This window comes from Eretmochelys imbricata, chromosome 10 (assembly GCF_965152235.1).
Source record: "Eretmochelys imbricata isolate rEreImb1 chromosome 10, rEreImb1.hap1, whole genome shotgun sequence".
NCBI lineage: Eukaryota > Metazoa > Chordata > Testudines > Cheloniidae > Eretmochelys > Eretmochelys imbricata.
In genome coordinates, this window is record NC_135581.1 from 47,242,958 (window position 1) to 47,262,161 (window position 19,204).

General features: G+C 53.0%; 1 protein-coding gene across 1 annotated transcript; it reads left to right on the forward strand.

The window, feature by feature from the left end:
* Positions 1-1,219: 1,219 nt before the first annotated feature.
* MPI (mannose phosphate isomerase) lies at positions 1,220-19,103 on the forward strand. The gene is made up of 8 exons (XM_077828697.1): positions 1,220-1,307; positions 4,256-4,383; positions 5,127-5,327; positions 7,553-7,694; positions 8,505-8,687; positions 12,828-13,001; positions 13,653-13,861; positions 15,473-19,103. Exons 1-8 carry the CDS (start codon positions 1,292-1,294, stop codon positions 15,689-15,691), a joined length of 1,272 nt encoding a protein of 423 aa, XP_077684823.1. The 5' UTR covers positions 1,220-1,291; the 3' UTR covers positions 15,692-19,103.
* Positions 19,104-19,204: the final 101 nt, after the last annotated feature.

Below are 19,204 nucleotides of genomic sequence, written 5' to 3' on the forward strand. Positions count from 1 at the left end.
TTTACGTGACAAACAGAGTTTGTGACCTCACAAGCGGGGTGAACCCTAGCGCATGCGCCGCCAGGAGAAAGAGACGCGGCGAGGTTCGCGCGCGCGCGGGCGGGGCCCGTTGTAACATCTGTCTGACGGCGCGCGGGAGTGTGCGCGTGCGCTCGAGTACCTGAGGGAGAGCGGGTTGCGCGCGTGGGGGCGGGGCCTGGCGTTACATGAGGGGCGGGTGTGGTAGGACGGGAGGTTGCTTTGGGAAGGGGGCGGCGCGCCTGGGAGGTTGTGCATATCTGGGGAAGTGGGTGGGCTGCACAAACAATAGGCTACCAATAGTGGGGAAAGGGTTGGGCAGGTCGGGGTTTGCACACATGGGGCGGGTTGATATGGTGCGGAAGGGGGCTGCGCGCACTGGCGGGTTGCGTATCCTCTGGTGGAGCGGACTGTGCACAAGGGGGGTTGCACACAGACTCCATAGAGTGGGGAAGGGGCCGCGCACGTATTAGGGGCGTTATACACATGCTGGTGTATATCGTGGGGAAGGGAACTGCACACGAGGTGGTTGCACACATGCTACGTGCTGTATATAGTGGGGACGGGGGCTTTGCACACGGGGTGTGTATAGTGGGGAAGAGGACTGCACAGGAGAGGGTTGTATATGTGTGGAGGGGGCTGTGCACACGGGTTTGCACACATGCTTGTGTATATAGTGCGGAAGGGGGCTGTGCACAGGGGGTTGCACTCATGGGGCTGAGTATAGTGAGGAAGGGGGTTGCATGTGGGGAGAGGGGCTGTGCATACGGGGGTGGCACACATCCTTGTGTATGTAGTGAGGAAGGGCGCTGTGCACACCGGTTGCACGCGTAGAGGTGTATATAATGGGGAGGAAGGCTGTGCACAAGGGGGGGCATATAGGGAGGAAGGGGATTGCATATGTGGGGAGAGGGGCTGTGCACGCAGGGGGTTCCCCACACTATGGCAGGATGTATGTGAGGGAAGGGTTTCCCCCGCAGGAGCCCGCATGCACAGAGGAGGGTGTCCCCATGTACTCAGGCGGACCCTGCCCAGGCTGGGTGAACAATGGGGCCGGCGCCACGCCTCCAAGTGGAACCCTGGTGGGGGGCTCGCGTGGCCCGACGACACCGGGCTCCGCCCCCTGCCCCCGGCGCTGCTGGGCTTCAGGCAGGGAACTACCTCTCCCAGCGTGCCCAGGCCGGGAGGGGCGTGGCCGCCGCTCCATCCCGGATCTCCCCTCGCTCGGCCGGCGGGGCGGTGCAGGCTGGGGAAGCGGGCACCAGGCGGAGCCATGGCGGAGCTGAGAGGTGAGCGGCGGCGGCCGGGGCCGAGCCGCTCTGGCGGGGATGCTGGGCGGGTGGGTCCCATGGCCTTGGGGAAGGGGCTGGGCTCGAACCTGCCCCCGCTGCTCAGACACCCCCGTCCGGGGATGCGCCTTCCTCGCGGCAGCATCTGGGGGCAGCGGCCGGCTCCCTGCAGAGCGGGGCACATGGCACCTCCTATGCCGGCAGGGAATCCGCCAGGTCACCGCCAGGCTCCTAGGCCAGGCGTCCCTGGGGCTGGGGTAGCACCGCCCTGGGTTCTGTGGGGGCGGGGCAGGACGCCTGGGTTCTATTCCTGGGTCTCACATGAAAGGTGTATTGATGGGGGGCTGAGAGGCAGGACTCCTGGGTTCTATTGGTGGGTGGGAAGGGAAGGTACAGGGGCAGGACTCCAGGCTTCTATTCCTGTCTCTGGAAAGGGATTGGGGTCCGTTGGTTTGTGGGGAGAGGCTGGGGGTCTGGACTCTTGGGTTCTATTCCTGAGTGCTGCTGATTTCCACATGTGGTGTTGGTGCAGCCTCTCCTCTGTACTTCCGTTTGTGTGTGGAAAATGGGTGTCATGGTCTTTGCCCACACCTCTGCCATCCACAAAACTGCCATGTGAGAGACAAACTCTGTAGCTCGCTGGTTCGGGCACTCTACAAGAAGGTGGGAGGTCCTGGGTTCTGGCCCTCTGCTCCAATCACTCTTTAATTATTTATCCACAATGGAACAGCTTGAACAGGAGAGACTGAGGGAGGCCTATATATATAGGGTATATCAGACTATCCCATAGCTCAGTGCTTAGCACGCTCTCCCAACAGATGGGAGATGCCTGTTCATATAATTTCTTGTCAACATCTCCCATTGATAGTTGTGGGCGGCCCCTCGCCTAGCATGCTGGCTTTTGTGGATCGCATTCTAAGGTGCCTATCTCCACTCATTGTATAGGAGCCTAGTGGCCCAACAGCTCTGTGGATCACAGTGTCGTTCCTGTGATTTTCTAGGTGCCATGTGTCGCTCCCACCCTCTCTGTCTGTCCAGGCTCTCCTGTGGTCCCCATCATTGTAGTATATGGAGTTAAATAAGGGTTTGGTTGGTGGTTGTTGAAAGCTTAAATTCTGCAGAAATCAATGGCTTTGCTTACTCCACCCTCCTCTTCCTTGTCCCTTTCCACTTGTTAGGGAAAGTTTCCTGCTTAGCACTGGCAAGTAGAGTTTTCGAGGCCTACCAGGGATGCCAAGCCCTGCATGAGCACTTGGTGAATCCAAGAACGCAGGTTCAGCCAGGCCTGCAAAGTCTGCTTAGGACCCCGAAGATCAAAGATTCTGCCATCAGCAATGTGACTGACGCATGAGGAGGAGTGGAAGTCAGCTTACCTTCCCACAACTGTGTGGGCTGTGCGAATGGCAGTGTAAACACATTTTTGTCTGGCTCAGCAGGCATGACTCAAAGACAACGAGGCAGATCTGGGGTGTGAGGATGCCATATTTACCCAAAAAGAAAAGGAGTACTTGTGACACCTTAGAGACTAACAGATTTATTTGAGCATAAGCTTTCGTGAGCTTCATCTCACTTTATCGGATGCATTCAGTGGAAAATACAATATTTACACAGTCACACTTTAAACCATGTTGGGGAGGAGGTTTGGCCAGTTTTGGAGCTGGAGGCTCTTGGAATAGTTGAATGTCTTACACTGGGGCACAGATCTTTCACCGACATTTGTTGCTCTAAACTGAAATTGTCTTGTAGTGAAACATACTGGACTTGAGGTAGTGGACATGCGTAGAACTGGACTGTGTGGTGCTAGACCAGAGCATGTGGGTTTGGACTGGAGGGTACTGAGAAAACTAAGGCTCTAAAAGCATGAATGGTGTGGAGAAAATGAATAGGGAAGTGTTCTTTACCCCTTCATTTACCACGAACCAAAGGTCATCCAGTAACATTAATAGGCAGCAAGTTTAAAACAAACAGAAGGAAGTACTTCTTCACGCAACACACAGTCACTTTGTAGAACTCGTTGCCAAGGGATGTTATGAAGGCCAAAAGTATAACGGATCAAAAAAGAATTAGATAAGTTCGTGGAGGATTGGTCCTCCAATAGCCATTAGCCAGGATGGGCAGGGATGCAACCCCATGTTCTGGCATCCCTAAACCTGACTGCCAGAAGCTGGTACTGGATGACAGTGGGTGGATTGCTCTATAACTGTTCTGTTCATTCATTCCCTCTGAAACATCTGCCACTGGCCACTGTTGGAAGTCAGGATACTGGACTAGAGGGATCAGTGTGGCCGTTCTTATGCTCTTATGAGCTGACGTGGAGGAGCTGTAGAACCATGCCATTAGCATGTGCTCAATGCTGTGCAAAACACATCATCGCAGCTCCAAGGATCGTGTGCTCTAAATTAGAGACGCAGGACCATTCAGATCTATAAAAATGGTCTCTCCTGGGCCTCTAGAGGCTACTGTAATACAACTAATCCTAATAATCCATCGTTTTCTTTGGTGGATGTTGTTTAAAAGTCTTAATGGAAGAAGTGAGTTTTCAGGAGGGGAAAGTGGTTGGGTGTATGGGAGAGGAAGACTGCTCTGAGTATGAGGAACAGCATTGGAGGAAGCATGAGGATGAGCATGGGAGAAGGACACAGGGCAGTTAGGGGCCAGGATAAGTTGTGCAGAGATCTAGAGATGGGGAGCTTGAATTTGATGGAGGAGCCGAAAGAGGAATGCGGATGGGATGCTGCATTGATCTGAGCGACAATATTTTGGAGGGTGCAGCTTCCCAGAGGGGAGAAGGTTGCAGCAGTGGAGGCAAGAGGGGGGTCAAAGTACGGACAGGAATTTTAGCCGGGGGAGCCAGATGGCCGGGATTTGGCAATGTCAGGCCATTTTGTGAGCCGGTGATTTTTGCCTGCCGTGTCCTTGGATAACCCTTTGTTTTTGTGTTTGCTTAGTGTTTCCCCTGTCCTGCGTTGTGCAGAAATATGCCTGGGGGAAGATTGGCCTGGACAGTGAAGTGGCCAAGCTGCTGGCTAGCAGTGATCCACTGGCACAGATCGATCCAGACAAGCCATATGCTGAGGTAAGCCTCCAGCTCCCTCTCTCTGCCCTTCTTCTGTGACATAGGTTTTGCTGAGATCCCAGAGTCAGCCACTTTCCCTCCCCTGTCTCCACCCTCATGACTGAGGCCAAAAGTTGGCTTCTTCCTTTGGAACATTGCAGCTATTACACACATGAATAGAATCTATAGTGGCAAGTGTGCTCTTGATCCTCATGCTTCAAGGCATAAGCAGATCACCAGCTGAGGTCAGGCAGGAATTTGAATCCCTTTTCCTTGCACTTCGCTGCAGTGCAATGCTGACAGAGTGGGTAAAGGGGAAGAGGTGGGTGGGGATGGGGGACCTGGTCTTTGTTTGAAACATTGCATATCTGCTGCTGCGGGAGGCAGGGTACTGGACTGGATGGAATGGTGGTCTGCACCACTGTGGCAATTCTTGTGTTTCGAAAGGTACTGAGGAGAAGATCAAGATCAAGCCTGGCAGATTGGACCTCTGTATACTTTGACCTAGCTGGGAGATGAGGAAATAATTGTAGGTGGGTGGATGTGAGAGATGCGCTTAGAAACTAAGGGGGATGCTGATATTCAGTCTGAACTGTAGCAGGAAGCAAAAGCTGAGAATTCAAGTACAGACAACCCTACCTCCTTTCCCCCTCTCCTTGAACCTGTCTGTTTGGCCTATTTTGTAAGCCTGTCGAGAGCCATGCTGGAGATGCTAATGGCTTTGTCTTGTCCCTCTTTTTCCATCCCACAAATGCCTGTTCCAGCTCTGGATGGGAACCCACCCCAGAGGCGATGCTGTTATTCTGGATAATCGAATTCCCCAGAAGACCTTAGGACAGTGGATAGGAGATAATCCTGGATGCCTGGGATCCAAAGTCAAGGAGACTTTCCAGGGCCAGTTGCCTTTCCTATTCAAAGTGCTGTCGGTTAACACAGCCCTGTCCATACAGGCCCATCCCAATAAGGTAAGAAGCTGTTCTGAACCCCCTCTGAGTGCACTGCTGGGGTCTTGCAGGCAGCCTCTCTGCAGATGTCCCTGATGTAAGCTATGCTGCTGAGCCAGGACTGCTCTCGTGGCATGATGCTCAGGAGTGCACCATGTTCATGGTCCCCTACCCACTGAGCTCTGGAACAGTTGCCATGGTCCCCTACTCATTGAGTTCTGGAACGGTTGCAGATGCTGCCAACACCTGGCTGTTGCACTCCATGCCCAGAGGCTGCTTGGTACCTGACAGAGCATAGCTAAAGACAGACCTTGCTCCAAAGCCAGTGCAGATACAAAAACAATCCCCCCTTAGAATCAGAGAATATCAGGGTTGGAAGGGACCTCAGGAGGTCATCTAGTCCAACCCCCTGCTCAAAGCAAGACCAATCCCCAACTAAATCATCCCAGCGAGGGCTTTGTCAAGCCTGACCTTAAAAATATCTAAGGAAGGAGATTCCACCACCTCCCTAGGTAACGCATTCCAGTGTTTCACCACCCTCCTAGTGAAAAAGTTTTTCCTAATATCCAACCTAAACCTCCCCCACTGCAACTTGAGACCATTACTCCTTGTTCTGTACCATTCAACTTGCACTCATCCAGCCCCCCTGGGATGAGACGCATCTTGCTTCTCACCTGCATGGATGCCCCAAACGTGCTGTGGTGGCTGGAGGGGAAGAACACAGCATGGCCTCTAGGTCTTGAGAAGGAGCCCTGCCATGTCACCATCAGGTCATATTGTATTTTGACCCCATTGGTCTCAATGGCTGTGACAGAGCATGGAGCACATGGCAGAGTAGCTCTATGTTAGAACAGGTCATTCAGTAAAACGCCTTCACTGCTTCTCCCAAGTTGCCTCCCTCAGTATAGGGACACGCCCAGTGCGATGCACAGAAATAAGAACAACGGGAACATAAGTGTCTGTTGTGTCCTCTGCACAATAGGCTACCGTTGAAATAGCAGCCATCCAGGTGTAGTGTAAGGGTGAGGCCTAGGTGTCTACTTCAGCACCAGTCGTCTTTGACCTTTCGCCTGTTACAACAGGCCCAGTCAGGCCCCCTGAGCATCTAATGCCGGTCTGGCATGTTGAGCAGTGAGCCTGATCGGGCCCTGGCAGTGCTCCTATGTACACTGCTGCTTTGTGCGACTATGAATTATAATAGCTTAATGCAGATCAGCCAGTGTATGTTGTGTACGAGGGGCTTTAAACATAAGGCAACAGTTCTGTTGGTCATAAACTTTTGTTAAAAGCTCTTTGTACAAAACCTAAATACTGGGCTTGAATCAGCCACTGGGTGTCGTGGCCAGCTCTGACTGCTCGTTTGAGGAGCTGTTGTATTACTCTGTAACAGGAAGAGGGCATGAGGGCAATAAAACATTCCTTTTGCGTCATAAGGCTAGGCCCTCGCCCCTGAGATGTTTGTTCTCCACCCATTTCCTGGGGAGGAAATAACTGAAGCACGGGAGAACGACTACGCTCCTCTTGGGCAGAGCATGGGGCTGGAGCTCTCGCTGAGGGGTGTTAAGTGCTATGATCTCAGCAACTGGTTCCCATCTGATATCAAAAAGCAGCTTTAAATTAGAAATGCAGAAAGAGTCATTTGACAGGAAGCCTTCAGCTCAGCAGCAAGTGCCACTGCCTACTACCGAGACCCCTCTATTCAGCCTGGTGAGAAGTGCACAGCGGACTAAACGCAGGGGACATCAGCCCAGCCCTTGCTAGCATGTGCTTGTATCCCAGATCTCCTTGGTGCTGCAGTGTTGCCGTGTCTGCTGGCTGCACCTGCATTTCCTCAGCGTCCTGTGTTTTTAAATGTGCAGTTGCGGTGCTGAAGTGTCCTGGTGGGGGCCGCAGCAGTGGGCAGAGAAGAGAGGTAGGTGGGGGGATTCAGTGGGAATGTTTCACTGGTTGGGCATTTGGGCTAAAGCCTGGTATGTAGCTAGCCGTAGCCCCTCTCTGGGAAGCCACGAAGATGGTGCAGTGAGGGAGCCCAGGGAGTGAGAATTCTGCCCGGGATGAGTCACTCTGACCCCTGGGGCAGGACTGGCTCTCCTCATTGCATCCATTTGCTGGCATACCCGAAGCCCTGTGGGATCTCTTTCCCCAGGATGCAGTCTCCCAGCGCGTGAGCTGGCGAGGAGGGACCTAGTTGTTGAGGGGGGATCGCCCGGGCTTTGACTCTTTTTGTCCTCGTCTCTCCTCTCTAGGAGCTGGCGGGGAAGCTTCACGCCCAGTTTCCTGAGCACTATCCAGATGCCAATCACAAGCCAGAGATGGCCATTGCGCTGACCCCGTTCCAGGGCATGTGTGGCTTCCGGCCCGTGGAGGAAATTGTGGCTTTTCTGCAGAGTAAGCACCAGGTGGTGCTGCTGGCTGGGGATGTGCTGGGCAGGGCAGGAGAGGGGGGCTAAAGAGCTCCCAAGCTTGGGACTGCCGACAAAGAGGAAGGGTCAGATGCTATGGTGGCGGGGTGAGGCAAAAGGGGAGGGCTGAGCACTTGCAGGGGTTAATAAGATCCCCTTCAATGTATCTCTGAAGCTGGGCTGGGCATATCATCCTCCAGCTCCTGGCGGTGGCCCTCCAAGCAGAGCCCTGCAGGGAGGAGAAATGCCAATGCATAAGGCCCCAGTCTTGCACTCCCCTCTCACTGGGCCTGCCTGCAGGGGGCTGATCACTCCGACTGACCAGCCGTGATTATGGGGGCTGCTCCATTGCTGAGCCCCTCGCCCCCCCAGGGGAAGCTGCCCTTGCCGGATGGCAGGAGCAGCACATTTGCTGCCCTAGCTTCGTAATGCAGAACATCACCTGGGATAAGGCTCAGCGGAGCAGCTTGGAGACACTAAGCCAGCCTGGACCTGGGGCTAGCACCTTCATGTTGGCAGTTACTGTATCCCTTCTACAGGCTTTTCAAACACAGGTGCCTAAAACAGAGATTTAAATGCCTAAGTGTGCACCAGAGTGCAAAGCTGGGCCCTGGGAAGGCAGGGATGGGGCAGGGGCTCCTGGCTTCTATGGCCAGCTCTGTGACCCTAAGCCAGACGCTTTGTAAAAGGGGGCGTGGTGTTAGCAGCCCATCCCTGTGGGGGTAGCTGAGTGGGTGGGTTTGCCCCTGCTATCCTACCCCAGCCTGGGCCCCTGACAGGCATCTGCCCTTTGCAGAGGTCCCCGAGTTCCGGGCGCTGATCGGCAACGTGGCAGCGGAGCAGCTGGAGCGCAGCGTGTGCAATGACCCCCGGGGCGTGTCTGCTGCGCTGCGGATCTGCTTCACCAGGATGATGAAGAGCGAAAAGAAGGTCTTTGTGGACCAGCTGAACATGCTGGTGAAGAGGATTTCCCAGGAAGGTTTGTTCGGCACCTGCCCGTGACATGGAGAGCCCCGCGTCCCGGGGGTGGGGTATATGTGTGTCAGGGATGTGGCTGTCTCTTCTTCCTGTCCGTCCAGGGGGAGGAAAGTCCCTTGGAGCTGGGACGACTCAGAGGCTACCTGCATGCATCCTTGCCCCATGCTGACCCTGGCAATGCCCTGGATTAGTGAAGGGGATGGAGCTGCCATGGATCTTTGGTGGCAAGCGGGCATCTTGGAGTGGATAAGAGGGGGCAGCATCTTTGTGGTTACTGACTGGCTCTCGCTGTCAGGGCTTTTAACAACGCCCTGGGTGGGTGGGTGATCATATTGGGTGTAATGTCTGGGTTCGCTAGGGGGATGCTGCAGGTGGAGAGGGCATGACACACAGGACAGAGGGCAAGTTTCACTGCCAGCTCCTCCCCAGCTCCAGTCTTTGGACTGTCCCTCCCACAGTGCAGCCGACCAACCTTGCTCCAGAATAACCAAGGGCTGTGCCCTTTGCTTCCTGGTGTTTGGTCTCATGGGTGCTAGCTGAGGCTGTTACATTGTCAGCCGCCTCCCTGCAGGAACAGCACCATCTCCCCCTGCCATTCCAGTCCAGGCAGAGCGCCTTGGGGAAAGCAGGTTCGCCATCAGAGGCAGGAAACGTCCCCTGAAGTGCACCCAATCTCCGAGCTCTACGCTGCTTTGCTCATGTAGGAGAGACCTAGCTGTCTGCTGGTTGGCCAGTGACAGTCTGTGAAATGGGGAGTGGCTACAGGATGCACCTGTCCTGTAGAGCCCCCTGCTGGCCAAACGTGGCCCTGCTGCCATTCCCTGCCTCAGTTTCCATTCACCAGGGTTTCCTGTCTGTCCTGGACATTCGTGGATTAATCCTCTGGTTGGGTCACTCTGAGTTCATTCCCCTTCTGGGGTAACAAATGTCCAAACAAAGTTCTTTTGCCTAACTTGGGCTCCTCTTCAGCCTGCCTTCTGGGCTCCCTTTCTCCCCGAGTGGAGAGACCCAAAGTGCTGACTCCCGAGCCACTTCCCTGGTGTCCTTCCAGCTGAAGTCAGGACTTGCTCCCTAGAGTTCCTTCGCCAAACTAAATTCCCTGCCCCTTGTGAGGCCTGGTGTTTATCAGGCTGCCACCTGACTCCCACTGGGAGGCAGCTAATTGTGGCCTAGGCAGGGCTGATTGAACAGGGCTGGCTAGCATCTGGCCTTTAAAGGGGCAGGCCATCCTGGAACAGGAGCTTTATGAGACAGAGCCCCCGAGCCTGACCATATCCCCTACCATACAACCCCTGAGAGGACGGATCAGCTGAGCGCACGGTGGGGTATGTGGTCCCTGACTGCTTGGGGGTGTTAAAGATCCTAAGTCACTTGTGAGACGCATGTGTAGCCCTAGCGTCCTGACAGCGATCGGTCTTGGGTCCCTACGCTCCGCCCTCTGACTTTTACCTGAGTGTGACACCTCTTCATTGCCTGCCCTGGGAAGCTTTGCTGGTGTTCGCGTTCCCAAAGTGGCTGCAGTTCAGCCCTTCCCTCTGTATTTGTACAGGCGCTGTGTAAGTTGCCCTGGAGCGATACCACCACGAAAGGCCTCTGATTTGTGAGTTCAGCACTGAACACGAGTAACGTTATGGCTTGGGGACAACACCAGGGGCTTCAGATCCCTCCCTGTGCATAGTTTATCCAGTAAAAATAAACTGAGTGGAGCAGCCATGTGGGCCTGGAGGGCGCATGTGTATTTATAACCAAAGAGTAACAAGCATGGAGAGGATTTTGCCTCCTGCCCTCCCTGCACCAGCAGGGCAAAGCTCTGAGCGTTCTTGGCAGGAGCTTGTTCTATCCCAGCATGGTCTTTCCCGTCAAGGCTGATCTGCTCCTTGAACCAACCCAGCAAGTATTTGCCCGACAAGCAGTAGGAGAGGAGCGTCCGTCTGTGTGGCATGGCCCACAACCATGAGTGAGGGCAGACTGTCAAGAAGCAGGGCGCAAATCCCAAATTAGCTGTGAGTCCTATACATAGATTTCACCAACCACCTAACAAGTGTGAACTCGTAAAGCCCTAAAACAGCCTTAACATGGAGTCTCTGACAGTCCCCTGGGGCACTCCAGTTTGTCTTGCAAACCGGTCTTTGTGATACAAGCTCCCTTGCGCCCAAAATCCCAACAATATTCAGGTTACTCCCAGTCCCTTATCCTAGGTCAATTGTACCTTAGATCTCTTACCAGAGGCAATGCTTGTAGCCAGTCCTGTGATTAACTAAAGATTTATTAACTAGGAAAAAGAAATGAGCTATTTACAAGGTTAAAGCAGGTAAACATACACGAGTTACAGGTTTAGATTTCAAAAGGTAACAGACGCGTGCTGTAATATGCAAGCTCTATATGTCCTTTAGGGCTAACCCAAGTCATAGCATGCTTATGCCTATGCTTAGAATTATTGCCCTCTCTGAATTCCAGGCAGCATAGTCATAACAATTCCTCCTTGGCAGGGATTTTTATGCCCTTCCCCCAGCTTTGAAGCTGTGATGGGATGCGGACTTGTGCACATCCCTCTTCACGGGTGTGGGGGGAGCAATCGCCAAAGTCTTTTGTTAACTGATGTTCCACAATGGCTTGTCTGGTGTCTAGAGGCCAGGCTGGGGAGAGATGACACCTCTTGTGGTAAACTGGCACTTCACGCTTGGTGATGTCTCTCCTTACTGTCCCTCCTTTTTTTTCTTTTTATTTTACACTTCTAGCACACACCCATTACCTTATACCATGGGGTACAGATACTACAAGTAGGATTAATGCAGGCAGCAGCCTGCAAGCATTCCACACAATCTAAACACTAACCTCATTCTTATAGTTCTCGTATCTGTTTTCACTATCGTAACCCACAGGGAGCCAGACTGGTTTCCAGCTCTGCATTTGTCAGTGTGCAGTGAGGCCTGCACCTTGGCATGAGTTGGCACCTGGTCTGCCAGGCTCACACTGCCCTCCTCCAAGCTTATGCCAGATCTTCGGCAGTCTCTCTTTCCTCCAGGTTGCTGGGGCTCTGTCGGGGAGGCTCCCAGAGCGGAAATACAAAGGAGCCCTTTTATGCCAATGGAGGGGAAGTGCGAGCCAAGCCAAAGAGGCCTCCTTTCTAATGAAGGAGTTTCAGGCCAAGTGAGGTTGCCCCAGTCTCTGCTCGAGCAGGAGCGGGGAGGAGGAGGAGGATCAGCTCCAAAAGGCCATTCTTGGATGGGGGAGAATGCCCCTCCTGACCTGCTGCTCCCCACTGGAAGAGGAGGGAGGGGCTGGAGTGGGAAATGTGGGGAAGGAGATATGGAGATGAGTATCTGTCCCTGGATGCCCACCTTCTTCCTCTCCTTCCCTGGGAGGACTGGGACATGAGAAAGAAAGGATGGAGCCGCTGGATGCTGGGGAGAGTGCGGCATATGTGTGGAATGGGCAGGTGGGCAGAGGGCTTTGGAAGTGGAGTGAAGGGGTAGGTCCAGGTGTGTGGTGATGTATCGTAGCTGGCAGGGTTTGTGTCTGGGGGGGTGGGAGTAAGCATTTCTGCTATCCAGGAGATGCCCCTGTGGGAGAGAACAGGCCACTAGCAGCCTCTCTCCACCATGATCAATTGTTGAGTTTAGTGAGACAGGGTGGGGTGGGTGGCCTGTGATCTACCAGAGGTCAGGCTAGGTAATCAGTTCCTTCTGGCCTTATACTCTGACTATATGATCCCGCTGTCCCCAGACAGTGGCATGGGAAAAGCCAGCCAGCCCACCCATCTCTCCCCTAGAGCAGAGCCTGGGGACATTGAACCCTGTCTCTCTGGAAGTGGATGGATATGGGTGAGGCTCATGTGGCTAATCAGGTCTGACTCATAACCACACCCAGGCAGGTTGAATCCCTCATTGGCCACCTGTCCTCGCTCGTCTCATCTCTGGGGATCTGGAGGGACTCAGATGTGCAGCGGGAAATGTCCAGGCCTGCCCTGGCCTCCTGATGAGGAGGGTTTGGAGGAACCCCAAAGCCATTGACACCTGACCCCTGGGCTGGCAGCACTGTATTGCCTCCGCTAGCAGGCTGTAAGCAAAGCAGGGGCTCTCGCAGAAGGGACTAAGTTGTGGGGCTGCTGCTAACCTGGCTTTGCCCTTGTCCCCCACAGTTGCTGCGGGGAAGGACACCTCGGGGAGCAGCGGGAAGCTGCTGCTGCAGCTGCACTCGCAGTTCCCGGGAGACATCGGCTGCTTTGCCATTTACTTCCTGAACCTGGTGATGCTGCAGCCAGGAGAGTCCATGTTCCTGGGAGCCAACGAGCCTCATGCCTACCTCTATGGAGGTGAGTTCGAGTGCTGGCTGGGCGGGTGTGTTCCCGTGCCTAGCCAATGCTATTGAGACCGTTATGAATAATAGCATTTGTGATTCCACTCATCGGTGGATAGTGGCTCCTATAATGGGATGGGCACTTTGTAACCCTGGCTACGGTAAGGCTGCCGCTGCCAATCATCATGACCCATGACTTATGCTGATCTCCAGGTTACACCTTATCTCAAGCACCCTGCCTTGGCCATTGTGGGACCCGGGATACCAAACTAGGTGGCTTGTTGGCCTTTTCCAGTGAGGTAGCCACTAAGTGTCTCCACGGACAATGGAGTGAGAGGCTGCTGCTCGGATCGTGCTTTCTGATGTGTTGTGGAGGGAGGTGTTTCAGGCTCAATGTTGCCACCTGCTCCCCTACCCCATAGGTGCCCAGCCTGGCATTGACAGCAGCTGTTTGTGGGGTGTGGGGAGGAAGTGTTCTCTTACTCAGTGTCTCTGAGATGATGGGATGGCACGTTTCCCTGAGCCAGACATCCCTAGTCTCTCCCGCTGTGAAGGGACGAAGGCTTTTCCTCCTGCCTGGAGCCTGCTGGAGCTGAGTTCAGACACCTGGCTTCTGATCGGGAGGGTCCCACCTTCTTGCACTGACACTGTGCTCCTTGCTCCCCAGACTGCATCGAGTGCATGGCATGCTCCGACAATACCGTGCGAGCCGGCCTGACGCCCAAATTCATTGACGTGCTCACCCTGTGTGAAATGCTGAACTACAACCCAGCGCCCAGCAGCTCCAAGGTCTTTGCCCCCACGCAGAGCCGCTTGGATCCCTGTGTCTACCTCTATGACCCGCCTGTGCCAGACTTCACCGTCATGAAAATAGAGGTGAGTGGGGACCCTGGATCAGCAAATTAACTGGGGGAAAAGGGGGTCTAGTAGCAGCATCAGACAGACTGCCACATCTCCTCCAACGGGAGCAAACAGAGACAGCATCCTTGCCTTTGGATCTCTCTAGCAACTTCTCCATTCCTTTCAACGAGCAGCAGTAAGTGGCTTTGCAAAAAGCTAGAGCTACACCTAAGCCTCCCTTGCCAAAGGCCATGTCACTGTGACGTGGGGTGGGAGGGAAGAGACTCCTTCCCAGTCAAGGAGTGGAAAAAAACACATACATCAGTTGGGTTGCCCATTAACATCCAACTCTTATCCCCTTCCCCCCCAATGCTTTGACCTGAGATGAGATCACTGCATCCCCTCCCCAGCCTGTCGGAGTTCCCCCTTCCCTCCCACCTCCTGTACTAGAGGTAGGATCATGGGGTCAGCTCAACTGGGACAAGCCACACTGTGCTACTTTGAGACCATAAGGCGCTGGGATAAGGAGATCAATGATACTCAGACCTCAGTGGTTCAGTACTCACATTAGTGACCAACGTTACCCAAAAGACCCACAGTAGTACCTGGTTATAATACTATATTTAAACAGTATGATGTATTTAAACAGTCCTATTTAAACAGTATGATGGGAAATATGTAGGTTCTTTAATATATATTATTCTCACAGCAAATAAGTTAATAACTTAGTGCAAGTTGATAACTTAATTGGTTAATAACATAGTAAAAGCATCCTGATTGGTTAATAACGTAGACTGGCTAATAATTAAATCACAGTGTTTTAATATCAGGCCCTGCAGAGAGCCCCAGGAGACATGAAAGAGCCACTTGCAGCTCCTGAGTATCACTGGACTCAGCTAGCTGGCTCTGGGACAGATGATGGTGTGTGTCTGCCCATCCTGCCCCTGAAGCCAGAGTGTCCCATGTCCTCCAGGGAGCTTTGCCTTCTATGCCTCTGGGTCCTGCTCCATTTCCCCCTCCCCCATCCTGCTGCTGCGCTGGTGTTGACAAGTTTCACTTTGCTTTGAATGCAGGGCTGGGGGAGATACGCCCACCCCTTTCCTGGGTCACATGTTATCAGCCAAGCCCCAGTCTGAGCAGCACTAGGAGGTGCTAAACAGAGCAAGCCGCTCTCTTTGCTCAGTGCTTGGCATGGTGTCAGAGCTAGAAGGCCGCGCAGAGCTGAGACCTGGGGGTGTTTAGCTAGGCCTTGTGCTCTCGGTTGAGGGAGGTGATGACAGGCTGCACCGCTGTTGGTTTTCCCCTCTTCCTGCTGTGCTCTACCATTCACTTGTCTCCCTCCCTCTCCTGGTGGTGTCTCAGCTGCACAGGCATCGCTGCACCATCTTTGGCTGCTCACCTCTCAACCGGGTGCTAGAGACTGACTCCAACATCTGGAGCTTGGCCGCTCTCGGTTATGCTGTGATCTCCCAGGGCTCCTGGGGCTTGGGCTGCTGTGAGCAGAGGCAGGCTCCAGAGTGAAGTCACTGGGCCATGGGTCGTCTGAGGTACGAGTACAAGTACCTCCTGCGTCCTTGAGGAGGCAGAAACTTGGATCGGAATTCGAGCCCAGATTTGGTTTCCATGGCAAATGTGTTTCCATTGCAGATTCCCTCCGCTATTAAGCTGTACCTCATCTCAGCCATCGACTCTGCCAGTATCCTGCTGGTGATCCAAGGCACGGCCGTGGGCACCTCCACCGCCGCCATTTCTGAAATGACCCTGCGCCGGGGCTCAGTGATCTTCATCTCCGCCAACGAGAGCGTCTCCCTGCACCTGTCCTCCCTGGATGGAATGCTGCTCTTCCGAGCCTGCTGCCTCCTCTAGCCTGGGACGCTTGGCACCTACCCTGCTGTGACTCCACTTAGAATAGATAGAAACTGGTCTGCGCAAACTAGACTTGCGCATGATGGGTTAGCTTGAAACTTGCCCACAAACCACTGTGTCCAAATCCAAAGCAGCAGGGTCCCAATCTGTAGAAGCAGCAACTCCAACTCCCATCCCCTGACTTGCCTCTCTCCAGCTCCCAGCATTAAATGACGTGCTGGGAGGAAGAGTCCATTTCCTTCCCCCCTCCCATTATATAACACTATAGCGGCAGCTGCTCTCATGTCTGCTCCAAGCAGATCTGGAGAGCGGTAGGTGAGTTTCCCTAACACAGTGCGTCCTGTAGTGCCAGCAGAGCATTACCTGCCTGGTGACATCTCCTTTTGGGCTCAAGTGGGCCATGGAGTTGTACAAGCTGGAAGGGGGTAGGGAGAGCGTGGTTGGGATTTGTATGGTGGTAAGATAGCTCCGGAAGGGACTCCGACCACAACTGGAAAGCACAGTACTGCAAGGGAATGCTGGTGAGTTCCTGCTCAGGGGATGCTGTGCCAGCCTGCCCGGGGGGAAGCCATAGAATAAGATTGTTCGGTTGTTGCAGGAAACTCTCCGTGCTTTTTCTCCTAGCTCGTCAATTTCCATGCCTAGCGATGCAGTTTCAAGCCCCGTGATCCCCTGTTCGCAGTGGAGCCCTTACCCTTTTAGCTGGGAGGAGAATAGTCCCCAGCCATAAGCAGATTCCTGTGCTGTGCAGGGGAGAGATGCTCCCATGAACTCTGTTGAAAGGTTCCATCTCAAGTGGCCTTGATCATCTTGCTGTCTTGTATTTGAAATAGGTGCTGGGTATAATGGAGAACTCATGTGGCGCTCGCCCCAATCTGTCCTAAGCAGTTCCTGCATCAGATAGGCTGACAAGTGGGATTGAATCTGTGGCCTGTCAAAGTCTCCTCTGTGCCTGCCACATGCGAGCATTATTGACTCACTTTCATGAACAGCAAGTGCATCCGCAAACCCATCAGCCAGCAAACCCTCTCTCCCATGTGCCCACTTTACTGAGGCCCCTGATCCTTGGCCTAAAGCCTTAGTTTGGAGATGGGTATTAGACACTCCACAGCTGCTCTTCCAAAGGCTGCAGCACCTGACCCATCCAGTTGTTTCTGGGGATGATAGTTATTCCATTGTGTGCATGTGCAAATTACCCATTTCTCCTAGGGGTAGAGTGTGGAGGAGAGTCGGGGTGGAGTAAGGCTTATAGAGAGCCCAAAGTGACCAAATGTGCTTTTGGCAATTAAAGGGGAAGGGTGTGGGGGGGGGGGGGGGCACAACGCTAAGCTGTGCTGGATCAGCCAGACTCTTCATACAGGCCTTCCTCTACCACTGCCAACAGAATTGCCTTGGGCTTAAACTTCCTATCTTCATAACAACAAGTGAAGTGGGGGCTGTGAGAATTCCCCTCCCTCCCCCTGTAAATTCTGCCACAGCAAGGCACACTCCCTAAAGCAAGATGCGGGGGGGAGGCAAACTGTGCACTTTTAAGACTGGTAAGGGGCTATCCTGCTCTGAAGCAGGCATCTCTGAGAATAGTTGGATGCAGAAGCTGTGGTGGTGAGGAATTAGAGTAATGGTCAGCATCAGAGCTCCTGAGTTTTATTCCTGCTTCTGCCTCACTGTAGGATTGTCAGCAAGTCACTTAACTTCTGTACCTCCATTCCTTTACCTGCAAAATGAGAATAACTGATCTACCTCACAGGAGTGTTGAGGCTGCATGGATGAATGTTTGAAGTGCTTGGAACTCCTTGGCTGAAATGTGCTATGATGTTATCCTTGCCCTTTGCTGGGGCATGAGGAAACGGTCTTAGCTGGAACTGTGTTCAGATTGCTGGAGCTAGTGCTGAAGGGGGAAGCTTAAAGGGTGGTTAGTTCAGTTTGCTGGACCCAGTGCTGAAGGGGGAAGCGCAAAGGGTGGTTAGTTCAGTTCGCTGGACCCAACAGGTTGCTCTTGCTAGATTTCATTCTGTTGGTTAGCCATGACTCCCATGTTCATATGCTAGTGCTATCAGTTATATAGGGCCAGGCTTTCTACAGCCCAGTACTCTGTCCTGGCAAGATTGTGACACTACCAAAGCCTGGTGCTATTTCAGTGTGCCTACAGCTATAGATATTGGCTGGATGTTAGACTATAACAGGAGAGGTCATCCCTCCAGGGAGTGGTTGGCTTAAGCTTCCAGATAGCAGTTGCTGGCATTTTTAGTGGGAAGCGACCTGGTTGCATCATTCCACAAGAGAAGAGATGTGCGCCCACAGTGCTAACGTTAAGGGTAGCTTAGGTGTGGTTTGTTCACATGTTAATGGCAGTCCCAATGTGTAGCCCTTAAACAGCCTTTGCTCCCATTGTGGTGTCTAGGTCAGGCAGCACCACAGTGCCATCAGTATTAAAGAATTCACTTTAGTTTTCCAAACCCAGAATGATCTGCTGTGAACACACAGGCTGCAGCAGCCAGGTGTGGTGATAAACTTCCATTTGTGGAGTTGATGCTTGTTCTTTCACCTGCCTGTTGCTCATTTCAATCTTTTAACCATGGAGACTCAGCCAGGCTTCCGTCCCTCTTCAGTTCCTTGTTCCATGGGGGTGTGGTTCATCTATCACTTATCAGATTAATCTAGGTTAAGTACCTTGGGACCCAGTGAGAATTACATAGCATCAAACTCCACTCCAGTGGAATAATCCCCCCTTTGTTTGGCTTTAAGGAAAAGCTCCTATTTTGATGTAATATTTTAGGCAATTCCTCTGTTGAGAGGGGAACACAGTGTTGTTGTAGAATGAAGCTGTGCTCTTAACTTGATTCATTCTGGAGCCCCAAGAGTTAAATAGCTTCAGAGGGGTAGCCATGTTAGTCTGGATCTGTAAAAGCAGCAAAGAGTCCTGGGACACCTTATAGATTAACAGACATATCAGAGCATGAGCTTTTACTACGTTGGATGCATGGAGTGGAGAGTTAAATAGGCTCTGCGGGGGGTGCGAGGGGGGGGGGGAGGAAAGAACTGAACCCTAGGAGGAGCTAGCCTTAGGCATATAACCTGTATTTATGAACCACTGGTGAGTGAGACTTTTCTTCCAACACACCTGGCTGTGCTGGTTTGACTTGTCCACCCTGTGCTGCTCTATCAAGAGCTATAAATCCATTTAGCGGGGTGGCACAGGTGGGGCACCAGTGACAAAGAACCATGCAGCATGGTATGTCAACAGCTAGGGTATATTCATGGACTGGAATGTTGTAACAAAGAGGAATAAATAAAGAGTCACTGCAGAAGACAAGCCCTGGTCTGCACTTTATTTCAAAATGGGTATTAGGAAGATAACCAAAATGTGCCTGTGACCCCTGGAAGAGGAGGGTATTCCCTTACCCAGGATCAAAGCTCTGAGTAGTCCCCCACCTACTCCTTGCTTATAGAAAAGGAGTACTTGTGGCACCTTAGAGACTAACCAATTTATTTGAGCATAAGCTTTCGTGAGCT